This window comes from Macrobrachium rosenbergii, chromosome 57 (assembly GCF_040412425.1).
Source record: "Macrobrachium rosenbergii isolate ZJJX-2024 chromosome 57, ASM4041242v1, whole genome shotgun sequence".
Taxonomy (NCBI): domain Eukaryota; kingdom Metazoa; phylum Arthropoda; class Malacostraca; order Decapoda; family Palaemonidae; genus Macrobrachium; species Macrobrachium rosenbergii.
The window spans coordinates 6,945,474-6,969,031 of NC_089797.1; the positions used below are offsets into that span (position 1 = coordinate 6,945,474).

Sequence of the window (23,558 nt, forward strand, 5' to 3'; positions counted from 1 at the left end):
AAATAAAATACTGTATAAAGAGACTAAGATGTCTCTCATTTTTCTTCACTGCTACAAAAACATTTCCAATTCCACAAACGTATTTCCACTTCACTTCACTGACCAGTTGACAGCCAATTAAAGTTTGGGGTTACTGACTAAAGGTGAATTCTGAGCTGTTACTGGTACAGTATTACAATGAAATCATTGCAGCAATCACCAGAACAGCCTAATGCTATTCTTGTAATATAAAAAGGATCCTTGTAATATAAAAAGGATCCTACATTAAGAAGGCATCTATAAAATGACCAACAAAAGTAATGTGAGAGGAAAAATTACATTTTTATGATATAATAAAGTTTTATATATACTTAACAAGCAATTGCATAGCTACCAGCTTCCTACCATGGCAGGCCAAAAATTCAAATTTTGCAGTGGTGCCACCATCACTAGTGTAGGTGACAGGGTCCCGCCCACCATCAGGACTGACAGGTACACCTCCGCAGGAAACATCAATTTGTTTGAGCCAAAATATCCATCTGTGGGGAAGGAGGGAGGGCTCTGATTATGTAAATGCTTGGTAAGTATATATAAAACTTTATTTTATCACAAAAATGAAAATGAAAGTGCCTGTCCAGTCCAACAGCATTGTGTCCGTCGTCCATGCAAAAAAGAGGAAGACGGTTGTTTTTTGACGTAGCGAAGAGATCTATGGAGGGCTTGGCCCAAAGCCTCCACAGATTGCTGCAGACTCTGGAATATAAGGTCCACTCTCTCGGGAGAACCTGGTGACCATAGGTTAATTCGTCTGCCAGAACATTCATCTTTCCCTGAACAAAGCAAGGTAGCAGCTTGACTTGATTCTGCTCCGCCCAGAGAAGGAGGTCTTTTGCTGCCTCGCAGAGTGAAGGAGTGGGTGCCCCTGCTTGTGAACGTAGGACAGAGCTGTTGTGTTGTCCGAGTAAATTGCTACTATTTTCCCCTGAGACAAGTGGAGAAAATGCCTGCTGAAGGCCAGGTGTATGGGTTTCAATTTGCTGACGTTTATATGCAGACTTCTGGACTGAGGTCCACATTCCTGAAACCTTCTGACTTCCTAACAGAGCTCTCCACCCCATGTCAGAGGCGTTGGAGTAGAATTCTAGGCTGGGGTTCAGAGGGAAGAGAGATATTCCTTCTTGAAGTCTTTCCTTGGATAACCACCATCAGAGATCCTTCTTGATCACTGATGTGACTGGGAAGAGTACAGAAGCTGAATGAGGCTTCCTGCACCAATTTGCTTGCAGGAGGAACTGCAGGGGCCTCATGTGAAGCCTGCCCAACCTCACAAAAGGTTCCACTGAGGCCAGAGTTCCTAGAAGGCTTATCCACTGAAGAGCAGAACAGGTCAACAGGTTGAGAAACTCCTGTACTGTTTGGAGGCATGACTCGACTCTTTTGTGGGGAGGGAAAGGCCTGAAAAACTCGAGAGTTCAGAGTCATCCCAAAATAAAGAATACTATGAGTCGGAGTCATTAGGGATTTCTGTACGTTGATAAGGATGCCTAACTCCTATGTAAGGTAGAGGGTACTTTGTAAGTCCTTCGCACACTGCTCCTCTGACAAAGAGCAGAGAAGCCAGCCATCCAGGTATAGGGGCACACTGATCCCGAGAAGATGAAGCCACTTGGCAAAGATTTGGGTTAAAACCTGTGGGGCTGTGGCAAGGCTGAAGCACAGAGCCCGAAACTGGAGACCATGGCCCCAAAAGACAAACCTCAGGAACTTTCTCAAGTCTGGATGGATGGGGACATGAAAGTAGGCATCCTGCATGTCCAGGGTGACCATCCAGTTGCCCTGATGGAGAGAGGACATGACAGAATGGTTTGCCTCCATGTGGAACTTGGTTTTCACCACAAACAAATTCAGGGCGCTGACATCCAGTACCGGTCTCCAGCACCCAGAAGACTTGGGGACAACAAAAAGTCTGTTGTAGAACCCCTCCGATGACTGGTCTACAACTTCCTCCACTGTTCCTTTGCAAGGAAGAGATTCTACCTCTCGGGGAAGAGCTGAAAACTTCTCGGACCCTGCCGAGTAAGCAGTCAAGGTGATTGGCAACTTGGAAAGCGGCAGCTTCTGTTTGAAAGGAATGGAGTAGCCTGTTTTCAGAACCTGCACTACCCAAGGTTCTGCACCCCTAAAACTTCATGCCTTCCAAAAGAGATGAAACCTAGCACCTACCAGGCCCGAAGGACACGGGACTCGCTGGTGACCGGTTTGGAAGAGGACTTCTTAAAGGACTTTGCTGGGGGACGAAGATTAGAATGGGGTCTCGACTGGGATCTGGGTTGTCCTCCACAAAAGGGCTGAGGTTGCAGAGGAGAGGTCTTCCAAATGACTGCAGGAACTACCTTGGGACGTTTCGAAGATTGGGCCAGAAGATCGTGAGTAGATTTCTTCTGCAAAGCAGAAAGGACTTCTTTCACAATGTCCTAAGGGAAGAGGTATGACTTATCTAGTGGAGCAAACATAACCGCTCACTTCTGAATTACGGTAACCCCCTTGGTAGCAAAGGAGCACCATAACTCTTGCTTCTTCAAGGAGCCTATTGCATACAGAGAAGCAAGCTCTGTCAAACCATCCCTAACTGCCAAGTCTGCACAAGACAGAACATTAAGCCAGTCCAAAGCAAAGTCCTCTGCAAGAACTGGACAGTCTTCAATCTTCCTGGCCAATCCAGGGAACTAAAAATCTCCAGAACTTTGAAGATATTATGAACAGGGTGATCTAATTCTGGAGAAGAGAAAAAGACCTTCGCAGAGGCGAAAGCAGTATGGTGAGTAGCGTCGACCAAGCCAGAGAAGTCCTACAAGGAAGGAGCTTCTCCAGTGGCATAGAAATGGTACCTCCTCTTAAGCTGCTCCGAAGGAGGGAAGGCAAAAGTAGCCTTGCCAGAGTCCATGGTCCATGGTCAGCTTCTTCCTCCTCTGACCAAAGTGGGGACAAGGCAGACTCCTCAGCCTTAAGAACAGTCTTTTTTTTATTCATAAAATTCAAAAGGTCATCCTACTGGCGCTTAATCGGGGCCAATGACGAATCCCCTCGAGGTGACGAAGGTGGGCGAGTGGGCGATGACGGCCAGTGCTTAGAAGCAGGAGTTGAGCGGTCCGAAGTTGGCGTCAGACGAAAATGCGCAGGCACCTGAGACAGTGCAGCTGGCACCAAGTGCTCGGGAGAAGACAGACGCTTGGGAACATGGGTGCGCTTGGGCTGAGGCGGTGTGCACTTGCAATGAGAGTGCTTAGGAGACAAGACCTGGCGATCTCCAGAACCAAGAGACTCTGGACTGTCCCAAACCGATAGACGTAACTGTGCTGACGTTGAAGAAGGAGGCGGATCAGCGAAGCTGAAGGAGGGTTGGGGACTAACGCTGACTTCCTTAAGCCTCTTAACAGGAGATGGAGAGCTGTCCGCAGAGGCAGAAGGCCTCTTAGTATGCAAGTCATAAGTTACTTTATTCAATCTAGTTTTACACCCCTTGGTACAAAACCGAACACTACAGGAAAAAAAAAAAAAAAGCTAATCAAAAACTAACTATCCACTAATTGAAAAAAGCCACACACAATCTGAATACGTTACGGATACTGGAAAACAAATCTGAAAAACGACGAAAGGTACTGCCCAAAAACCACCGATGTTCATCGGGAACCAGCAGAAAATGAACTGGTGTTTCCTGCTGATTTGTACCTGTCAGTCCCAATGGTGGGCAGGACCCTGTCACCCACACTAGCGATGGTGGCGCCACTGCGAATTTTAAACTTTTGGTCTGCCCTGATAGGAAGCTGGTAGCTATGTAACTGCTTGGTAAGTCACTTATTTAAAGCAACAATATAATGGTGTTTAGAGTGTGTGATGACGATAAACATTTCTGGTACACTCTCATGGATAGTAGACAAAACACATAACATTTTCTTATAAGTATTAAAACCAAATCCACACACTTTTTGTAGCAGAATATACCATGAAAATGCAAAAATCATGGAAAATACAGTAACATCTTTATCACATAGACATTCTGCTGGATGTTGCCCATTAACTTGTAAAATAATCTGAATTTTTGCAGCAAAGAACTATCTCCACAGAGATACAAACTACACTGAAACAGACACTTGTAAAATTATCTGAAGTTTTGCAGCAAATAACTATCTCCACAGAGATACAAACTATACTGAAACAGACATGACATTGCATGCCTTTAATATCACCTTTAAACAAAGTCAGCTTCTCCTTGACAATCTAAAACCTAAAACCATGGTCTTTAAGCATGTGGTGGAGAAATTATTTCTGGTGATTAAAGTCAGCTTGAAAGCTTTACTCCATAAAAAAAAAGGTACTGGAGTAATATAAACTGAATGAACGACCCTACAATCTCTGGGTACAATTACCCAGCCATCTTTTAATGTTACTATACTACTGTTGGTAATACTGCAATAGTTTTTGCACCTACAGGCAGTCCTTGGTTATCGGCGGGGGTTCCATTCTGAGGGTGTGATCATACCTGTAAATCACCACTAACCGAAAATCGGTGATTTTCGGCGCTATTTTGGCGGTTTTCGGGGCTTATCGGCGCCGAAAAGCGCCAATTTTCAGTCATCGGCGCCTCTGTTAGGTGTGTGTCGGCACCAATAAGTGGAAATCGGCGATTTTCGTCGCTAGACAGCCCCGTAAAACCAGATCGCCATTAACCGAGCCCGCCGTTAACCAGGGACTGCCTGTAAATTGACTGCCACAATGGATTTACACACACTGTGACCTTCACATAAATGTTCAAAGTGTGATGATGGAATTCAAAAAGGCACGAAAAGCCCAATGACAGACAATAGGCCCCCAAGGTGCAAACTTTTATTGCAACACAAAACCAAAACTTAGTAATTTACCATACGTAAACTGGAAATCACATACGTAAACTGAAAATCACATTAGTTAAATTAATCATGAAATACACTGGTACGTGTAAAAATGTTTCTTTACCTGTGAAAGAATGGTTCTTAAAAAAGTTAGTACAGTCCTTTACTAACTTTGAAATTTTTATACACATATGCATACACACATATACACACACACACACTATAAACAACTCGCACACGAGAGCAAAGGGACGACTGTGGCAGGCCATGGGAAGTTGGATGAGTATGAGGATGAGAACATGGAGATGGAAATCCTACCAATTCTGACTTTAATCCACATAATCAAACCAGTTCATATTCTGCACAATTTCACAAGGTGAGGCCACAAAGGCTAAAATCAAGTGGAAAACATCCAATGTTTAGGTTTAACAAAATATCTCAAGAGAAAAGTAACTGAAGAGCATAATTTTTTTTACAAACTATTGTAAATCAATTAACACAATTTATGAAAATGGGTGAGGAAGTATTTTTAGTCACCAAATGATGTGTGGAAGAGCCTTCAGCTATTTGTAGCCTGCATGTTTGGCAAATAAAGCTGAGTAATGCCTCTTGTGGCTCCTAAGAAAGAGGTCAAGGAAATCAACGATTAGCTACTGGAAAAAACAGAAATATCCTAGCAGTGAGTACTGTACTCGCCATCCTTTCATTCCTGTCCTTAAAAAATCTTTGCACTATTTTACTTTACTTATTTTTATTATAAGAAATACTGTTTGCTGTGATGATGTAACAAATGAATGACAGGTTTTCAAGCAATAGTCATAAAACTGGCAAACCATTTTACTGATAAGAAAGAGGTTACATTTAAAAACTACAGTACCAGAAAATCACGTTTTGTTAAAGGAAAATCTGGAATCAATTACTGTAATGGAAGTACTGTACTGTAACCTAGAAATCACTCATTGTACGAACTGAGGAAAATACCAATGTTGATGATATATGTGGCTAAACCATTAGATGTATCGATGCATATTTTTCCCATCACACCATTATATTTGGTTTGTGTTGTACTAAAAGCTATCCACTTCTGCTGTAGGGTATAACGATAAGATATAATGGGTACAGTCTATTTTTCATTTCTCAAGGTCCTAAATAACCTGTATGTAAAAATTACTTTATGGCAAGTAAGACTTTGGTACAAACCACAAGACACTGGATGTTGTTCTAGGTTATGATATATCTCGCAGTAGAAAACTAGGCTCTTAAGCTTCACTATCAATCTCGAAACACTGGAATATTGATGATAATTATTCTACAATATGTACAAAACTGTGATATGGGATTTTCTGTCAGATATTGCAGGAGAAGAGTGAGAAAAGTGGGAATCATGGAATTTGTTCTAAACCTATATGAAAACATACTTTATATAGAAGCATTCCAAGCAAGCTATCACAATAGTTTTCCCAGCAAAGTTGTGTAGATTACTGGAATAAAAATAACCTAACACAATAAATTTTTTCTTTTCTATTCTTTAGAAATTGCAGGCCACTTAGTTGTCTTTCTCTTTTAAAAGATAGTCATCGTTAAGTCTACATAAGTAGTACATTATATTTCCACTATAGTGGAGGACAGTGAAATGTAGCATAGCAATTTACAACTGTGTGCACGTATCATGCTTCGTGTGTTTACGTGTTACACGCCATAAACAGTTCACGCACACCTATGTTATACGAGTGTGCATAATGGAAAAAGTACCAAAACAAAAGTGACAACTACTGAACATCATCCTTAGGATGAAAGGAAATCTGCTGCATTTCAAAAGCATGTGTTACGTTGCAGAGTACTCGAGATATTGCCCTAACTCCAGCACCCATTACAACATGGTAGCATCGGATGGTAAAATATACTCTATACCCTGTCATGTTTATTTTTCAGCTTCTAAATGTGGTAACCTATTAATTTCTCTACAAAAACTTTCTAGTTCCTATACAATATTTTTCAAATATATTTCCTAATATCCATCTTGTGACACTGAAAAACCAGTATCGCCCTGATAGCTTGGAATGGCAAAGGATATACATTCACAATAACAAGAATTAGGAATACTACAATCACTGTGAACATCGCTACACCTTGAATATCTATGAACAACTAAAAGGATATAATAAACACTCTATGGTGCTATACTTAGCTTGCTTGTCCTGTGTTATACTCTATTTTTTCCACATCATCCGAAATGGGATGCTTGCGGCGAATGTGGGCCATCAAGTGATCCTTACGCGAGTATGCAGCACTGCACATCGGACACTCAAACTGACGCTCCCTTGACAAATGGGTGACCATGTGACGTCTCAACGTGTAGTTGTCACAGAATGTCTTGCCACAGAAGCAGCAAGCTTTACGGCCCCCTCGGAACTTGCTGGGCGACCCTGTGGTTGTGGTCTCGTCCTCAACTTCTTCAACTTCCTGAAGTTGTAAAAGTACAATAACAATGAAAATTATCAAGAAAACACAGTTCAAAAGGAATACAGAAAATCCTTACAAATTTCTCAACTTGCAAATATATCCTGTTAAATCAAATCGTGGATAATTATTTGACCATAATTTACTGAATTTCTGTGGTTTCACTTTAAACGCGGAGAGAACAACAGGATTACATCTTCCCAAGTACATGGTAACTTCTTGAAAAGTTTGCTTAGTTTTACAGACAGACAGATCTACTGTTCACTGCTGATATTTATACAGGATCTTGAAATTCACAATATACTCATCATTAATAGAGGAATTGAAGTCACAAGCAAGATTTCCAATGCCTTAGCATCAAAATTTTAGTTACCAAATTTCAACATTATTATACAGAAGATTATGTCTGATAATAATCCATGAATCACTGAAGAATGATATGAACACTTCATTATGAACCATTCAGATACTTTACTTATGAATGAGAAGCGTAGCTTCTAAGCAAGGGGCATGGCTTCTATATTTTAATTCTTTTCTAATTATTTCATAAAAAGTGAGCAAACTATCACCAAAACTAAGTTGAAAAAGGGAATTAGTGAAGACTGTGCAATTGTTATTTTGTCAATTTAGTACACATTTCCAGACATTTATAGCTTTGTAATCTTGCAATTGAGGAACAGACAAGATGACATGATATTCTAAAAAGAAATGTATTTATTCCTACTTCATGATATAAAACAGTCATATTAGCTTCAAAACCAACAGTATACAGCATCCCTAATAGATGCACAATGGTAATTTAAAAAACACTCTTAATTTTATTATTTTAATGAATTAAAAAATATATTCACCACATAACACTTGAAGCCATACCCCAGCAATTCTTAAACTGTTGCTTACAAACTCTCCCTATGATCTGGAAATGCTCTCTCTCAATGATTAAAATTGTGTTTATGAGCACCAACTCTTTGCAGGCTTAACAGGCATTACACTCGTCAGGTTTATAACTTCAAATCATCTTTCAAATAGAACTTCTGATAAAAATTGCAAATCAGACACTAATGCCACTGTTCCATTATCGTTAGTTTTATTCACTATTTTGCTGTTTTATTAAGAGTACTGGGTAGTGTGACAGCATGCTACTAAAGTCAGCTGGGTGATCTTCGTTTTGGTTTCTGGCACATTAAGTGCGGTTGGAAAAAAGTTGTATTATTCCAGTGTTTTGATATGTAAACCCCTGTAGTACTGCACCATATATAGATGGATTGATGGATGTATGGAATTAGGGACAGAGTATATGTATTTTAAATGCTCAAAAGAATTGTAACATTTTTCTACAAGATTTCCCAGTCCAAAAACTTTATTTTCTTCTCAACACTTTATTTTCAAAACTGTACTTTTTACATGTTTTCCAGAGAATTATTGGTTCAACTGCAAATTTTCTTCATTTGTAATAATAAGCTTTCAGTAAGAAAAAAAAAAAGACAAGTTATGAAAAACATGGAATCATGGATATATTGGTAAATGTGCAACATACGAAAAATTTTGTGTTTGGCTCTTCACATTATCCATTTATCTATATCTGTGTAAAACTAAACTTTACATTACTTTATCTTTAAACCCTTAACACACACAACTCATGGTGTGCAGTCAGCAGCACCCCTGTACTTTGTCTCTAAATTATACTAGGTTGGAATCTAGAAACATTAGCAAAATTATACAGTACGGTACTCTTGATTTAAAAATGGAACTGGAAGGTGACCTTATTTGAAGTCCTAAACAGACAATAAATTCATACTGACAAGAATTCTTTATTTGGTAATTTTCAGTGTACAAAATATCCAGAAGTGCAAGCTTCTATTAATAATAATATTTTATATATATATATGTGTGCACTTCTTTTTAAGTACAAACACTTTTCCGGGAGAAATATTATACAAAACACACAACGCTGGAAACTTCAGAAAATCTGTTGTGTGATGATGTCTCCAACATATACAAATAGGCTACTGACACAGTTCCAAAGAAATTTCAATATTAAGATTTATAAAATTGTTTTGATCTTATATACTTGCTTTAATTACCTGAGAAATAGCTATAAGCTTTGAACAAGTAAAAAGAATATGTACATACGAGTTTATTCATCAATACTAACTTACTCTTAACAAATTGGGAAGGGGAATAACACTGATATTATATACTTGCATATACAGTGTACAAGTATAAAAAATTATTATAATTATATATATATATATATATATATATATATATATATATATATATATATATATATATATATATATATATATATATATATCATACATTACAGGTGAAAAATAAGGAATGGAGTGTAGGACCTACACCCGTTCCTTATTTTTCACCTGTGGTAATGTGTGATAAATGAATCAGAATTTAGAATGAAAACATTAGTCAGAATGATATCTACAAACAAAATAGGAGTTTCATCCATTCAACAATACACAACTTCTGCTAAAGCATGTGGAAATTCTTTTCATACCGAATCAATGTCACTTTTGTTTACACTTACATTAAAATGTTGAATTTTTTTCATATTTTGGATTTCTTTGGAGCACCATGTTAAATTAACTGAAATACATTTAAAATATAGTTTTTAATTTTATAACTTATATTATAAGTTAATTTTGTTCCACCAGTTTTTTTTTGTTGATACTTCACACTAGAATTCATTTAACAGTTTCTGCCAAGCTGAAATTTACTGTGGGCCAGTTCTAATACAGTATATTTGTTTTTTGTTACAACCTCCGATTTAGAATAAGCAGATTTTCCTGCGGCTATACAAATTACTGTATTCATTTGTCTGTTGTTTGTCCCTACTATTGATCTGTGGCTTCTTTGTTAAACCTGCATTGTCTGAAATGTCTTGTTGAAATTAGATTAACTACTGCATGAGGATTTTTTCTAATTTGTTTGTCTTTTGGAACCTTAGGATTAATGGTTAATGGAATCTGGGCCTTAAAAAAGTTAATAATTGGAGGATTACCTTGTAGTTTGATTGAGCTATATAGAGGCAGTCCCGGGTTATTGGCGGCCTTGGTTACTGGTGATCCGGTTTTACGGCGCTTGTCTAGCGATGACAATAACTGGATTTTTGGTGCTGACATGCGACGATCTCCAGTTATTAGCGCCGTTAATGCTGTTATTGGCAATTTCAGTTATCGTCATGCTGTCGGCAACAGAACCCCGCCAATAACCGGTGACTGCCTCTGTATATATATATATAATATATATATACAGTATATATATATATATATATTATATATATTATATATAAACCCCATCAGTGTCTGGTTTTTAGAGGGGTAGAGTATGAGGGAAATTATAATTTCCATAGTAATTTTTTCTTCCCTCACTCTTCTTTGTTGTCCACTTTATACGTCTTGTAGCAATGTTCTAACGGCCCCTTCATTAGGACATCTGGGCATTTTTATGGTTCAGCATTGGGAAGCAGTCGTGCCAAACCAGTAGCCATTAAGCTGAACTGAAGATTCAGAAGTCATTAGGAAGTTTTCCAAGTCAATAAGGGCTAATTTTTCTAGAGATGAAGTTGGTCCACCACCCCAAGCTGTGGGTCTGGGTCAGATAGTGCATATCCAAAGTGCCTGAGGGCCTGGTCAAGTTAATTTGGATACAATGACAAGCTGAACAACATTTTGGATGAGCACACTCTCTTTAATCATTTTAGACTATGAGAATTAGAAAATGTATCCTATTACTTAGTCACTCATAATACAACCCTTTCATTGGCTGTTGGAGTGAAACCATAAATGAAGGTCCACTAAATTTTGGATTAAAAAGTCTTCATCTGGTGTAAACTAATTCAATTCACCCTTTTTTTATTTGCACAAATCACATCATACTATGACTTTTATTACTGTAAATCCATGAAGTGTACTCCTAATATCTCAGCAAAAGTGAGCTCGGTCATGTAAGGATGTACTTTAATTATTTTGATATATTTCGTTGTTTAATAGCTAGATGACTCCTGGCATCTCTCCAGCATCTGAAGTCATATATTGCTGTACACTGGTTTTTTCCTACTGTCCTAGATAAACTCCAAGATTTTTTACTTTATCTATAAAAACTATTCTGTCCTTCCTCAGTGTGAGATTTTTTCACTACACTAAGCTTAGTGACTAATTTTCTCACTCAAGCAAAAAAGGGGATGTATTTCAGACAACTGGTAAATATTAGGAAAATATATTTAATTGCTTTAGAAACCAAAATAAGACCAGGGGAAATCCTTAGTCAAATTCCTTTTAAACTGATCTGATTACTCGTATTTTACCAGTTACAGACATTTTAATGTAGTAGTAAACATCAGGTTATTCCTCTCCCACAACTGTATAAAAAAACAATGTTCAAAAATCCAAGTATAAAAACCTATATACAACAAATCAGCAAATTTAATCAGAATTTGGTAAAACGCTAGTCTGATTTATTTGCTCTTACAAGAAACTCAATACAACATAACATTTTATAATACAGTAACACTTATAAAAGTTTATAGGGAAGACTAGGAAATATATGTCAGTTTTAAAAATCATGACCACTGAATTCTTTCGAATTACACACAGTGTCGTAGTTTATAACAAATAAATATAAATAATAGAGGCATTTCAGCATACCTTCCCATCTCACCCCAATACCAGTCTCAACTTACTTTTCATTAAATTCCCAACATGCACATACAGTATTTGTACACAATAATGATATTCAAAATGGTATCATAAATTGTTAAAGTTAAAGCTTAACTATGAAGTATTAATTATATTATGACCATACAGAGAAAAATTTCAAATCCCTAAAACCAATGAAAAAGAGATTCCACTAATTTGGTCCCAAGTATAAACACTGACTTTACCAAAATTAATTTTTTACAAACCCACATTACATAGCCCAAATCCAGTTTTCATAAATCCTGACACTATTTCTGTTAAAAAAAATCTATAATAGAAAAAATCACTGGCTAGCAGCACTTCAAATGTGCTCCTATGTGATCCTAGGTTCCAGGCAGGAAAGAACATCAATTCTCTTATAGCCTGGTCAATGGCTGCAAAAAATTGGCAAGATTGGAAGGTTTGATCATAAGAAGTAAAGTATTTGTACTTCTAATATTAATTTTTATTTTTTCTTTTTACTTAAAAACCTAACTTTATTCGCAATTCTGGAGGGAAAAATTGAGCTGGTTAAAACTGGCCCAAAATTAGCTGACTGGAATGAGAGTTCATGAGCTTAAGACTGGCCAAGGTACCCAATGCTCTGAAGACCAGGGAGTCATAACTTCATAGTTAATACCCTATCATATGAAAAAATTCACTACTCCAGAATGCTCAAAACTTGAATGATGTCAGCATGAAAGAGCTAACAGGTCTAAATAAAAGAACAAAAGTACAAATAACGGGCAACTTTGACAAGTATCAGAAGTAAAGACAAGTTCTCCCTAATGTAAAAAGGTAGAAATTAAAAGTGAAATTACATTAAACTGCATGACACAACCAACTGCTACCTTCTGCTATCATCCAAGGGGACTTATTGAGCCCAAACACTTTAGAAATAGCAGTTTGTGGTTTCAACATCAGTCAACCCATTTTACTTCATTAGAAAGGGCTTCAAGAACGTTCCCATCAACACGGGTGCATTGGTTTTTCTGTGGAGGACAAGGATTACTTATCATCCTAAGATGGAGCCACTATTGGAGAGCCAACAGATGACTTCTCTCAAGGGCACACTACCATAAGACAACTGTCTCAGGATGATTCTGCTCCTGTTGGACTTGATAATGCCAATGAAGTGAGGATACAACTCCCTGTCAAGACTGGAGAAAATGTAGCAAAAAGCTCTGCACTTTATAGACAACCTGGCCTTCTTTCCTGCTTGAAACCTACGATCCATAGGGACAAGTATGAGATGCTTCTAGTCAGCCTTCAGATAATTTTCTGACTCAGGAACTGACTGTCTAGGACTCATGAAGGTCATGAATGTAGGCTATGTAAAAGATGGGTTGGTAAATGAAACACAATTCTAAATAAATTATTGTATAATATAGCCATGTCAGCTATTTCATAAATATTTCATAAATATAAGGTACGTCAATGAAATGAAGGCGTACTAATTCTCTCCTATTTAAATAATAGCTATAAAAATACTACTATCAGCTACAATGACTTGTTTCTTTCATAATGTCCTCTTCCATACACTATCCACAATGGTAAACAGTAACTAAAATGAATAATTTTCCTATAAGTTCATTGGTCAATTTTCAGTTGGGGTAAAACCTAACTTTGTTAATCAAGAAGTAATAACCAGAACATAGTGCAATGATACTAACAAAATGCAAGTAGAGTACTGTTGGAAGAAAAAAAAAAATGCATTACATTATGCAAATTTCTCTCAAAATGCTGGTGGCCAGTTTAATTAATAATAAAATGATTACAAATAGTACAAACACTTTTAACTTTCACTACAAAGGTATGTTAACAATAATAAATTACAAAATGTTTTTAAAAATTCACTATAAAACGACTTTAGATGGCCAATTTATATAAAAGTACTGCATGTATCCAAAATATATATATTTACATAAACAACAATTATGAAAAATCACATTCACTCTGGTCTGTTCTTAGATCTCCTCTCACCTTTCTATACATGATTTCAAAATGTTCCTACATCACAGAAAATAAAGCTTGGAGATTTCTTAACTATAACTACTATTCAGTTAATGGACCAACTCAAAAGGTCAATTTCTTATGATACTTCATGTAAGCTTCTTCAGTAGCCAGTTCCATCAAAAGTGCTTCCCATACTATCTCCATATTAATTTATCACTTTCTGAGGATATCGCTTTAACAATAGTACTGAGCCTCTATCATCCAATACTTTGAAAGCTGAAACTGTACTGATCTCTTATCTTTTCAGAATTAACTTTAATTCTAAACAACATACATAAGATGCTTAAAATACAGCTTAACTGAACTGATGCAATCCTTCGTGTGCACCTCTAGCTAGGGCAAGTTCCTCAATGTCTCTTGACTCTAGGTCATGATATACCGACATTTCTCCAGTTAAATGCTTAAAACGGAAATGCCTAATCAAGGAATCCTTTCGAGAGGAAGCAAAGGTGCACATTCGACAACGAAACTCTTTAGTGCCAAGATGAATACGAAGGTGACGTGTAAATGTATAGGGGTTCGAAGTAAAGAACGGACACTGCTGGCACTTGTGTACATTGTTGTTATTTAGACTTGTGACAGTTGTTGCAAATGGTAAACTAGAAACTGAAGATGAAACAGTTACCAAACTGTCATTACAACTTGAACTGACACTGCTTGTGGCTGTGAGCGAAGGTGGAGTACTTGGAAGAGGAATAAATTCACCAGAGGCCTGATGCTCCTGTGACTGTCCTTTAAACTGAGGTACTTGCAGAGACTGCAGAACAGTTGCATGTAATGGTGGTGGTGGATGTAATGGTGGAGGTGGTGGCAACAGTACATCCAGATGGCTGATATTAGTTGGTGATGCACTACTCGGGACTACAATACCTGGCAACCAGGTTACCTGGCAGAGAGAATGGTAGGTGATACCACAACATGTTGGCAGAGAAAATGTTAACTGAAAGGCCGTAAAGATTAAGAGGCAGCATGTCTGCATACTTCAATTTTGTTTTGTTGTGGTATATACCTACCAGTCCCTCCCCTCTGTTTGCTACTTCTGAACAACCCTAGTGCCTCCTCCTATCCCAGTATAACCTCGTTTATGTTCAACCAAAAAACATAAAACTCCAGTGCAGTATATCACATGCCACAGTCCAAATGCCTCCAATCTCTGAATAATGATATGATTCATAGGCTATACTTGAACAATTTTCACCACAGAAAACAATTCCTAAACTAAGAATTAATGAAACATTGCTGCTCCCCATATTTTCTTCTTAGTTCCTTTACCACATTCCAAGACGACTTGCAAAAATATTTTCATTTAAAATTATGTCAAATCCCCAGGGATTTTGAAATGTTCTTGAGTTCTGACATTTTTCAAAATGCAGACTTGTCACAAAAAACCCACTGCATTGTGATGCTTGATCAAAACACTTGACAAAACACAACAAAGACAAAATGAGAAGTAAACAAACATACATGACCAGCCTTACAAGACGGAAAACATAATAATAGGGAGTAATACATGCAACACAAACAAAACATTAAAGATAAAAATTAAACATCATAGCTTAAGCAAAATAAACTTTAATAAAAAAAAATTTGGTGAATCACAACACACAAATACTGGTAGTAAGACACTAATTTAATGCTAGTATAAGAATAAAGAAGAGCATAGTTCTATTTTGGTATTTTCTTTTGTTTTTAAGAAAGGTGAGAAGAGATGTTTTGCAAGATGCAGTATATTTGCAGATGGTACCCTTGCACAAATAAATTCCTGTCTAATATGAATGATACTGAAAAATCCTTAAATAACTACCATTACTTACCTATGTCTGGTTAACAATAATTATCATATTTTAGCTTCTCTCTCCTTAGCAAAATATCATTTAAAATCTCATTCACTTCTCCCATAAGAATCACTCCCATTCAGTACAGTAACTACTATTAACCACTGACTCAAAAACCATATTTTGAAATGGGTTAATACTTTGAAAAAAAATCTGGCAAATTTATTACTACCAATTAATTATCTTCCACATTAATACAAAATTCTCAAGACTCACAGTGCTGGCAGTGTGAGAGAATAAATTAAATAATAAAAGTTTTGATAAATATATAAAGTTTAAAAGATAAATAAAATTTTTCCTAATTTTACAAATGAAGAGCCTTTTATGTAGAAATGAAGTATTCAAGGAGTTAGTTGGATATGATCATTGAAGCTTGTTGGGCTTAATGATAAAAGACTCTGGTTTGTATATCGAGGAAAAATAAAGTCATAAATATTTTATATTTCTTCCAATGAGAATCTTAAATAAAGCAGAATTACTCTCTAGATGGAAAGATTGTTCCTCAATTGACGGGCAAGTTTACTCTACCCCCAATGTTACTCTCCTGGCCATGATCATGAAAAGGGAAAGAATGACTCCTATAACATACCAAACAGCCTGGCATAGGGATGCAAAGGTTGCTTAACTACTAAGCCCGAGTATGTTTTACGTGTGGAAAACTCATCCCTTCTAAACTTTGGAGGATCCTCTCCTTTCCCAAATGGATGGGAAAATACAGTCTGGTATGCAATTACATCATCCACCAAGTCCAAGTTCACTACAAGGGAAGAGGAGGGCATAAGCTGAAGCTCTTAAGATATGATACCATATTGTACAACTCACTGACATTCCAACATTCCATTCCATAGAGAGAGAGAGAGAGAGAGAGAGAGAGAGAGAGAGAGAGAGAGAGAGAGAGAGAGAGAGAGAGAGAGAGAGAGAGAGAGAGAGAGAGAGAGAGAGAGAGAGAGAGAGAGAGAGAGAGAGAGAGAGAGAGAGAGAGAGAGAGAGAGAGAGAGAGAGAGAGAGAGAGAGAGAGAGAGAGTGTCACTCACCCATGTACCCCAACCCTTCTGTATCAATATAATTCCAGTTACTTATACAATCTGTTTTTCTGTTCATATGGGGTTTGGGTGGCTTTATAATCTACAGTATTAGGCATCCACCATAGCTTGTAAAGAGGTGTCCATTGGACATCCCTCTGGTTGAATGAGAAGGTGCTCTGTAAATGCCAGCCCTTTTCCTCTCTGAAAAGATAGGGACGGGGACTCATCTCAACAATGGTGGACATGGGAGGCTGCAATCTGCTGTACAGTGCCTCTGACCTGAGAGACTACATCTTGGAGACAATTGCATTAGATGACCCTCTTCCCATGTACTCTTCCAGAGGTAGCCAGACACCTGTGCAGTCCTGCAACAAAGGGCCTCCATAGACTGGTGGCACCTCAGCATGTGGGGCTCACAAAGAAGAGTGGGTCAACAGGGAAATATCTCAGGGTGCAGCTACCAAAAAACATAGTAGAATGGGAGCAGCCACCAGGGTTATCTGTGACCAGGGGTGATCAAAAAGTGGTACATCACTATTATGAATTGGTTGATCACTTGGGAAATAAAACTGAATGGTGATAAATGATGCATATCCAGATGGTCCCATGGGTGCTGAAGGTGTCCTCCTCCAGAGCAACCCATGGGTCTAGGATGGGAAAGCAAAACACCAGGAGCTGCTTCTTCAGCTGAATGATGGAAAGGTCAATCAACATTGTTCTACACAAGCTGGAAAATCTGCCAGTAGTGACCTGGTCTGCCAAGACATTCCTTCTGCTCAGGGTGTACCTGGCTGACAGCTTGACAACACGGTGAACCACCCATTCGTGTATTTACCCTGCAAACTGACAGAGGAAAGAGACCCTCACCCTCACTTGTTGAAATATACCAGAACAGTCATGCTGTCACTGATCAAAACTACAAAGTGGCCCATCACTTGATCCTGGAATGCTTGCAACGCTAATAATACAGTATTCACTTCTAAGATGTTTAAGTACCGATAAAGGTTGTCTCCAGCACAGACACCCAAAATGATTAGTTTCTTACTTTCTGGGTGAGAGGCACATGGTGAGTAGGAAGTTTGCTGGCAGCCACCTGTGCTGCTTCAGGCAAAACTCGACTGAGTGCTGGTGGAGATACCTGTGCAGAACAAGCTTCTTCAAAGATAACAGCCAACTGAGAATGACTTGCCAAAGCCAAGTTGGTTGTTTCTTCATATACTGGTACTGTACTTGATTCATTACAATTATACATGAAATTATGCATGAACCAAGGAGGTGCAAAGTTAACGGTAATGATGTCTTGTCAGGTAAACTTGCAGAAATTAGTTTAGTAGGGTCCAATTGGTTCTATGTGACACAAAAATCTGGAACTCTTACCAAGAGACTGAATAGTCCAGGTTATCAATGAACCGTTTCACCTAATAAAGCTTTCATTTATGTAGCTATAATCATCAGTCAAACTCCCATTAGCATTTGAACATGCACACTATGCCAGTGCCAAATAAAAGCAAGAAAAAATCTAAGAATAGTAAATAGAAAGAGGCAATAATTGGATATATTAATAAACAATGCTGAAATGGAATATGGATAGTACATGCACAGCCAACAGTGAGAAAAATTACATCAGAAACACTGGAGCAGCCCAAGAAGCAAAAAGTCACATTTTTGGAGGCCAGAGAATTCTGTTGCTAGCAGAAGCTGTATGTTGCCACATAATGTGATAAAAAAACACTAGCAATTCAATTTTCCCATCACTGTTATAAATATTTCTATGTTTTAGTCTTCATGTACCCTCTTTCCCCAAGATTTACTGGCTCTTCCTACAGGTGTTATGTCTGCTGCTTCTTTATCTATTCTCTTTGTAACTGTTTATCCCTTCTTCATTTCCAAACCAAATAAATAGAGATTTTGGTCTACTTTGCAGCTGCTAGACACCACATCTCTGCAAATTTTTCTAATACAATCTTTCCATTGCAATCTGCACTGAATCCTAAGGTTTCTAGTCATGCCTTTTCATAATTTCCATTTTCTTTGGCAGAGCCTATGTTTTTAATATAAAAAGTAATATGGGCTACATACCATATCACATCTTTGCCAGTGCCCAAGTTTTTACTACACAAAGCAATATGGGCGACATACCATAATTATCATCTCAGTGTAATATCATTCAACAAAATAAGAAATATAAACAAGACATCAACAATCACGTAAGAACAGTTGCTAACATGAAATGGATGCATTACAAATGCTGATCTATGGCTCAAGGTATACATACATAAAATTAAGGCCACCAGAATGATGGCTACCAGTGTTAGGCTGAACAGAACCCTTTCATCTTGGGGTTAGCCAACCTTTGCTAATAAATACCTCATGAATGTGGCTATATACAGATTTGCGAAATTGAAACTAATGAAGAACAGAAAAGTCAAGAGCAGTATCTGCAGTTTTAAACATAAAGATTAGCATTCCTGTTAGGTATGAGGCAAGTGTCCAGTTAAATATCATTGGCATAGTTTTATTGGAAAAATGTGTCTAAAAATACGAGTAGCGAGTCCATAGCAAAAACAAACCACCCTAAAAGGATAATAAAATGTACAAAAGCCAAACACAAGCTACAGAAAGTTGGGACCCGTCAACATAGGAAGACAGCATATCAGTGGGAGACGATAAAGGATAAAAAAAAGTAATGTTTATCTGTATTAGTTTCCTTGGTGGTGACAGCAACAACCCTCCATTATCACTACAAGGAACGACAGCATGACTGGAACATTTTCAAAACTAAATTCCCCAGCAAAAGATTATGATACTCTTGTTTCTTTGAATTTATATCTTCAATAAAAAGTCAATACAATACAATGAGAACATTATCATTGAACCAAATCACCATTAAACAAATTCAAAGTATTAAAAAAAAAATCTTTTCAAATTCTGCTATCACAACAAAATATCTTGTATAAACTCCTGACTATAATCAGTAAAAACTGTCAAAGCCATCCATAAAACAGCCACCTACCTACCAGAATCCCAGTGCCCATTAACACTCGATCGTAAGAATTATCACAGTGAACAAAATTTGTTTTGCAGGAAGTCAAATCATTCACAAAGACACAACCAAACAACTCAGGTACTTACCCCTGTGGTTGTGTTGGCATTGATGTCATCTGAGGCAGTGGACATATCTCCTCGACTCTCCTCATCACATCGACCATCTTCATCTGAAAATGTCACGAACATTAGCTCAAATTTCAACAATACAGTACAGTGCATTTCAGTTTCAACACATTTCACAAATTTCTTTTTCAATGCACCTTAAATGCTATCTGCAGTTTTTCCACCTCATTCAACTACCATACTGTATTGCAGTATTCCTAGTATTGTATTAGAAAGAAATATGTTGCGGAAACAAAAGACAAAGTGGCCGTAAACATATACTACAGTACTGTATTACGCAAAACACAGTTAGTATTTGAACATTCAGATAAGAGTTAATTACTTGGTTCCAAAACAGGTAGATTGGGTGAAGCAGTCAGAGCAGCAGCAACACTTTCAAGCGTTCCCGGTATGGCACCTAGTGGCATAATGGGTTGAGGATCATCCAGAAGATCACTGTTAATGGCACCATGGCCCTCTGTCCAAACCATTTCCCCTGGATAGTCCAAAGGTTCTGTTTTGATGGTCTGGGGAAAGTGATAAACAATACTGCAAAATTGCAAACTTCAAAAAGAAATTTTGACAAATATCTAAGTATATACAAGTCATCTCTTCAAAGTTCACATTACAATAATCAAACTGGAGAATAGTAATAAACCTATAAATCCATGTTTGGCAATAATCTGAAAAGTAGACTGGGTAATAGTACTGATCTATAAAGAGAAAAATTATTTAGAGGGATATTTGCTATGAACTAAAAAGAAACTAATCTTTTTATATTTTCTGTATGCCTCACTAAATTTATTTCCTACAATTACTATTACTGTACCTCCTACTTTATCAAATTTAAGCACACAAATTTAATACTCACTAAATCCTCTGACAAATTGGCCTTCAGTAAGTTATTCTCCTCCATACTGATACTGGAGTTTGTCTGTAAAGTGCAATTTTCTTTCGTAGAACAAGTATTCAAGACTTTGTTCGGAATGCCATGAACAACGATCTTTGAGCTGGAAGTCTTTGACGATACGTGCTTTGAGGCTGGAACATGTAGAGTACTTACTCCTCCAACCCCACTGCCCTTTGATGAGTGGTCATCATTGGAAGTCTTGCTCTTGCTTTTATGACTAGAGTGAGAATCACTAATTGTTTTAAATGAGCCTGAGAGAAGAGGCGAACACGTTTCCGCAGCTCGCGAATCCGACAGACGCTGTCTTTTGTTGCTCGAACGCCATTCTGACCTGTCTTCCTTGTCCTTCCTCTTTCTCTCTTCCTTGGATTTGTGTTCCTTGTCTTTCTCTTTGTCTTCTGCCAGCCCCTTGATCTGGAGGTTGTCGGCAGTCTTTAAAAAACTGGCCAATTCACTCTGGGAGACACTCACTTCTCCCTGATATATAAACTTCATCATCGCTCGCATGTCTTCAGCAGGGACGTCGCTGAGGATGAGGACTGGGTGCTTGCAGGGGTTATCACGTAGGATACGGTGCAACAAGGGGGAGCAAGCAGCAAGCACCATCTTGTGGCCGAGAACAGCCTCTCCCCCACAAACCAATGTAACATCCACAAAAGAATCATCTCTGAGTAGGTGATTGAAAACATCTACAAAATTTGTCTGGTGGTTGTTCCATTTCAGAAGAAACTCCTCCTCGTTCATCACGTACTTCCTGCGAAGAGAAACAGGATATTTTACTCTTCAAGTTCTTATAAGATACACTAACCCATAAACCATAAGGTGAAAAAAGCTTAAGTCTTATCAGATCACAGTCATATAACACTGAGGAACTCTTAACTAGAGGACAAGTGAGCTAAATAAAAATTATCTATCAGTTGCATTGCACTGTACAAGGTGCTACTTCCAGCATCCAGATGGAATACTGTATAGTCATTATCCATCACTTTAGCACTGATATCACTGAGTAAAAAAAAAATCACATATGATTTTGAAGTTATGCTGACAAAGCTCAACCCATCTAGAGGCTTCGTGATTTCAATCTATTGAGATGGATTAGAACTGAGATAAGAAGGGGAAAGGACGATAAAGTCATGCAAGCAGAAGATAACTATGGCAGTTACACAATGAAGACAAGCAAATTATGGAGAAAGTTCATAAATGAAAATCAGTAACAGATGAGTATCAGGTGAAGGCCCAAGAGACAAGACAGTAAGGAATAAACTCATTTCTTGTCTTTGCATGTCAAAGACAAATTTGGCATGAAACTGTTAGTGAAGATCCTGACAATGGTGGAGAATACAACTAAAAGAGTCACGATGATATCACTCTTATGTTGGTAGCTATACTTGGCTCAAGCTCCCCATTCAACAGTCTCAATACAGGCTTCCTATTTACATAAAATTTTTTTTTCATAATCAAAGTTGGTCACATCCTGCTATATCACTGACAAAAAATGGGGGGTGGCTTTTATGTGGTAACAAACTGGCACTTACAAAAAAGAAGGGTGGAAGGTAATACCACTATTGATCTGGTAAATTTCTTGACAATAAACAAATGTCATAAACATGTACTTATGATAACAAATGGTTTACAATAAAAAAAAAATCAACAGTATGAAAAAAGAAAGACTAGGTTGTTAGTGATAAACAAGTATTTTCCTCTAAAATAAAAAATAGACATCACTTTTGTCAGCCGGATAGACATTACTTCGGTATTATTGTTATTAATGTAATAATAAAAGTTTAACAAGAGCAATGAGTCCCACTCTTAACCTCTCGAGGGACCTAGCCTACTCAAAGGATTTGTTTTTAAATGAGAGGTGATAATTAGAGCAGGTAAAGTTAAAGACATTGGATAGTGAGGTGAGAGCAATCAAAAGGAATGAGCAAAAGTATGGGGCAGAAGTCAACAGTCTACTGAACAGTCACTCTCACTGGAGAGACCCCACTCACAACACCAAAGAATGAAGGAAACCCTCCTCCCTCGGTACAAGACACTTCCTAGGGTAGCAATGTTCATGCTGTACATCATACTACTAATGCGGCAGAAGCCTTGAGTAAGTAGACTGACCTTGCACAAACAGTTCCCATTGGCTTTAACAGAGACTCATCCTTAAAGGGTTCACAACCCTCTGTCGAGGATATAGATAATAAGAATCCCATGCCACTGGCACCCCCTAAGACAACAGTGTCCAGGCAGTATGACTTACCACAACCTTAATTGCTGCTAATAAGCCTTCTGTGTAGAAGTGGTTAGTTTGATGGAAGTTTATGCACAGAGGCCACATCCAAGATTCAGCATCTAAAGTAAGAATGTGGCAGGGAAACCTAACTTGATTTTCTCTGGAGCAACTCCAAGTTAGGGACACAACACTCTTAAATGCAGTGCTATAAAAAAATACCGAACTAGGAAAAGAACACAGTGAAAGGACAGGAAAAGAAAGAAAAACAAAATGGAAACACTCAAATTATTGTTGACAAACAGACACGATTTCGAGGACCACACCATCCTCCATGGGTTCAAGACTAAACGAGTGGGTGGGCGTAGGCGTACCC

General features: G+C 37.8%; 1 protein-coding gene across 3 annotated transcripts in view; it reads right to left on the reverse strand.

Moving 5' to 3' along the window:
- Positions 1-2,976: 2,976 nt before the first annotated feature.
- Positions 2,977-23,558, reverse strand: part of LOC136836941 (longitudinals lacking protein, isoforms H/M/V-like) — a 36,231-nt gene continuing 15,649 nt past the window's right edge. The window contains exons 2-5 of one of the 3 annotated variants that reach the window (XM_067101461.1): positions 20,923-21,715; positions 20,395-20,578; positions 20,034-20,116; positions 2,977-7,331 (exon numbers count right to left, since the gene is read on the reverse strand). In XM_067101461.1, coding sequence (XP_066957562.1) covers positions 7,053-7,331; positions 20,034-20,116; positions 20,395-20,578; positions 20,923-21,715 — 1,339 coding nt within the window. In that variant the 3' untranslated portion in view covers positions 2,977-7,052. Of the gene's footprint in view, positions 7,332-11,551; positions 14,928-20,033; positions 20,117-20,394; positions 20,579-20,922; positions 21,716-23,558 lie in introns of those variants that run through there. The other 2 variants (XM_067101460.1, XM_067101459.1) reach the window with 2 other exon arrangements.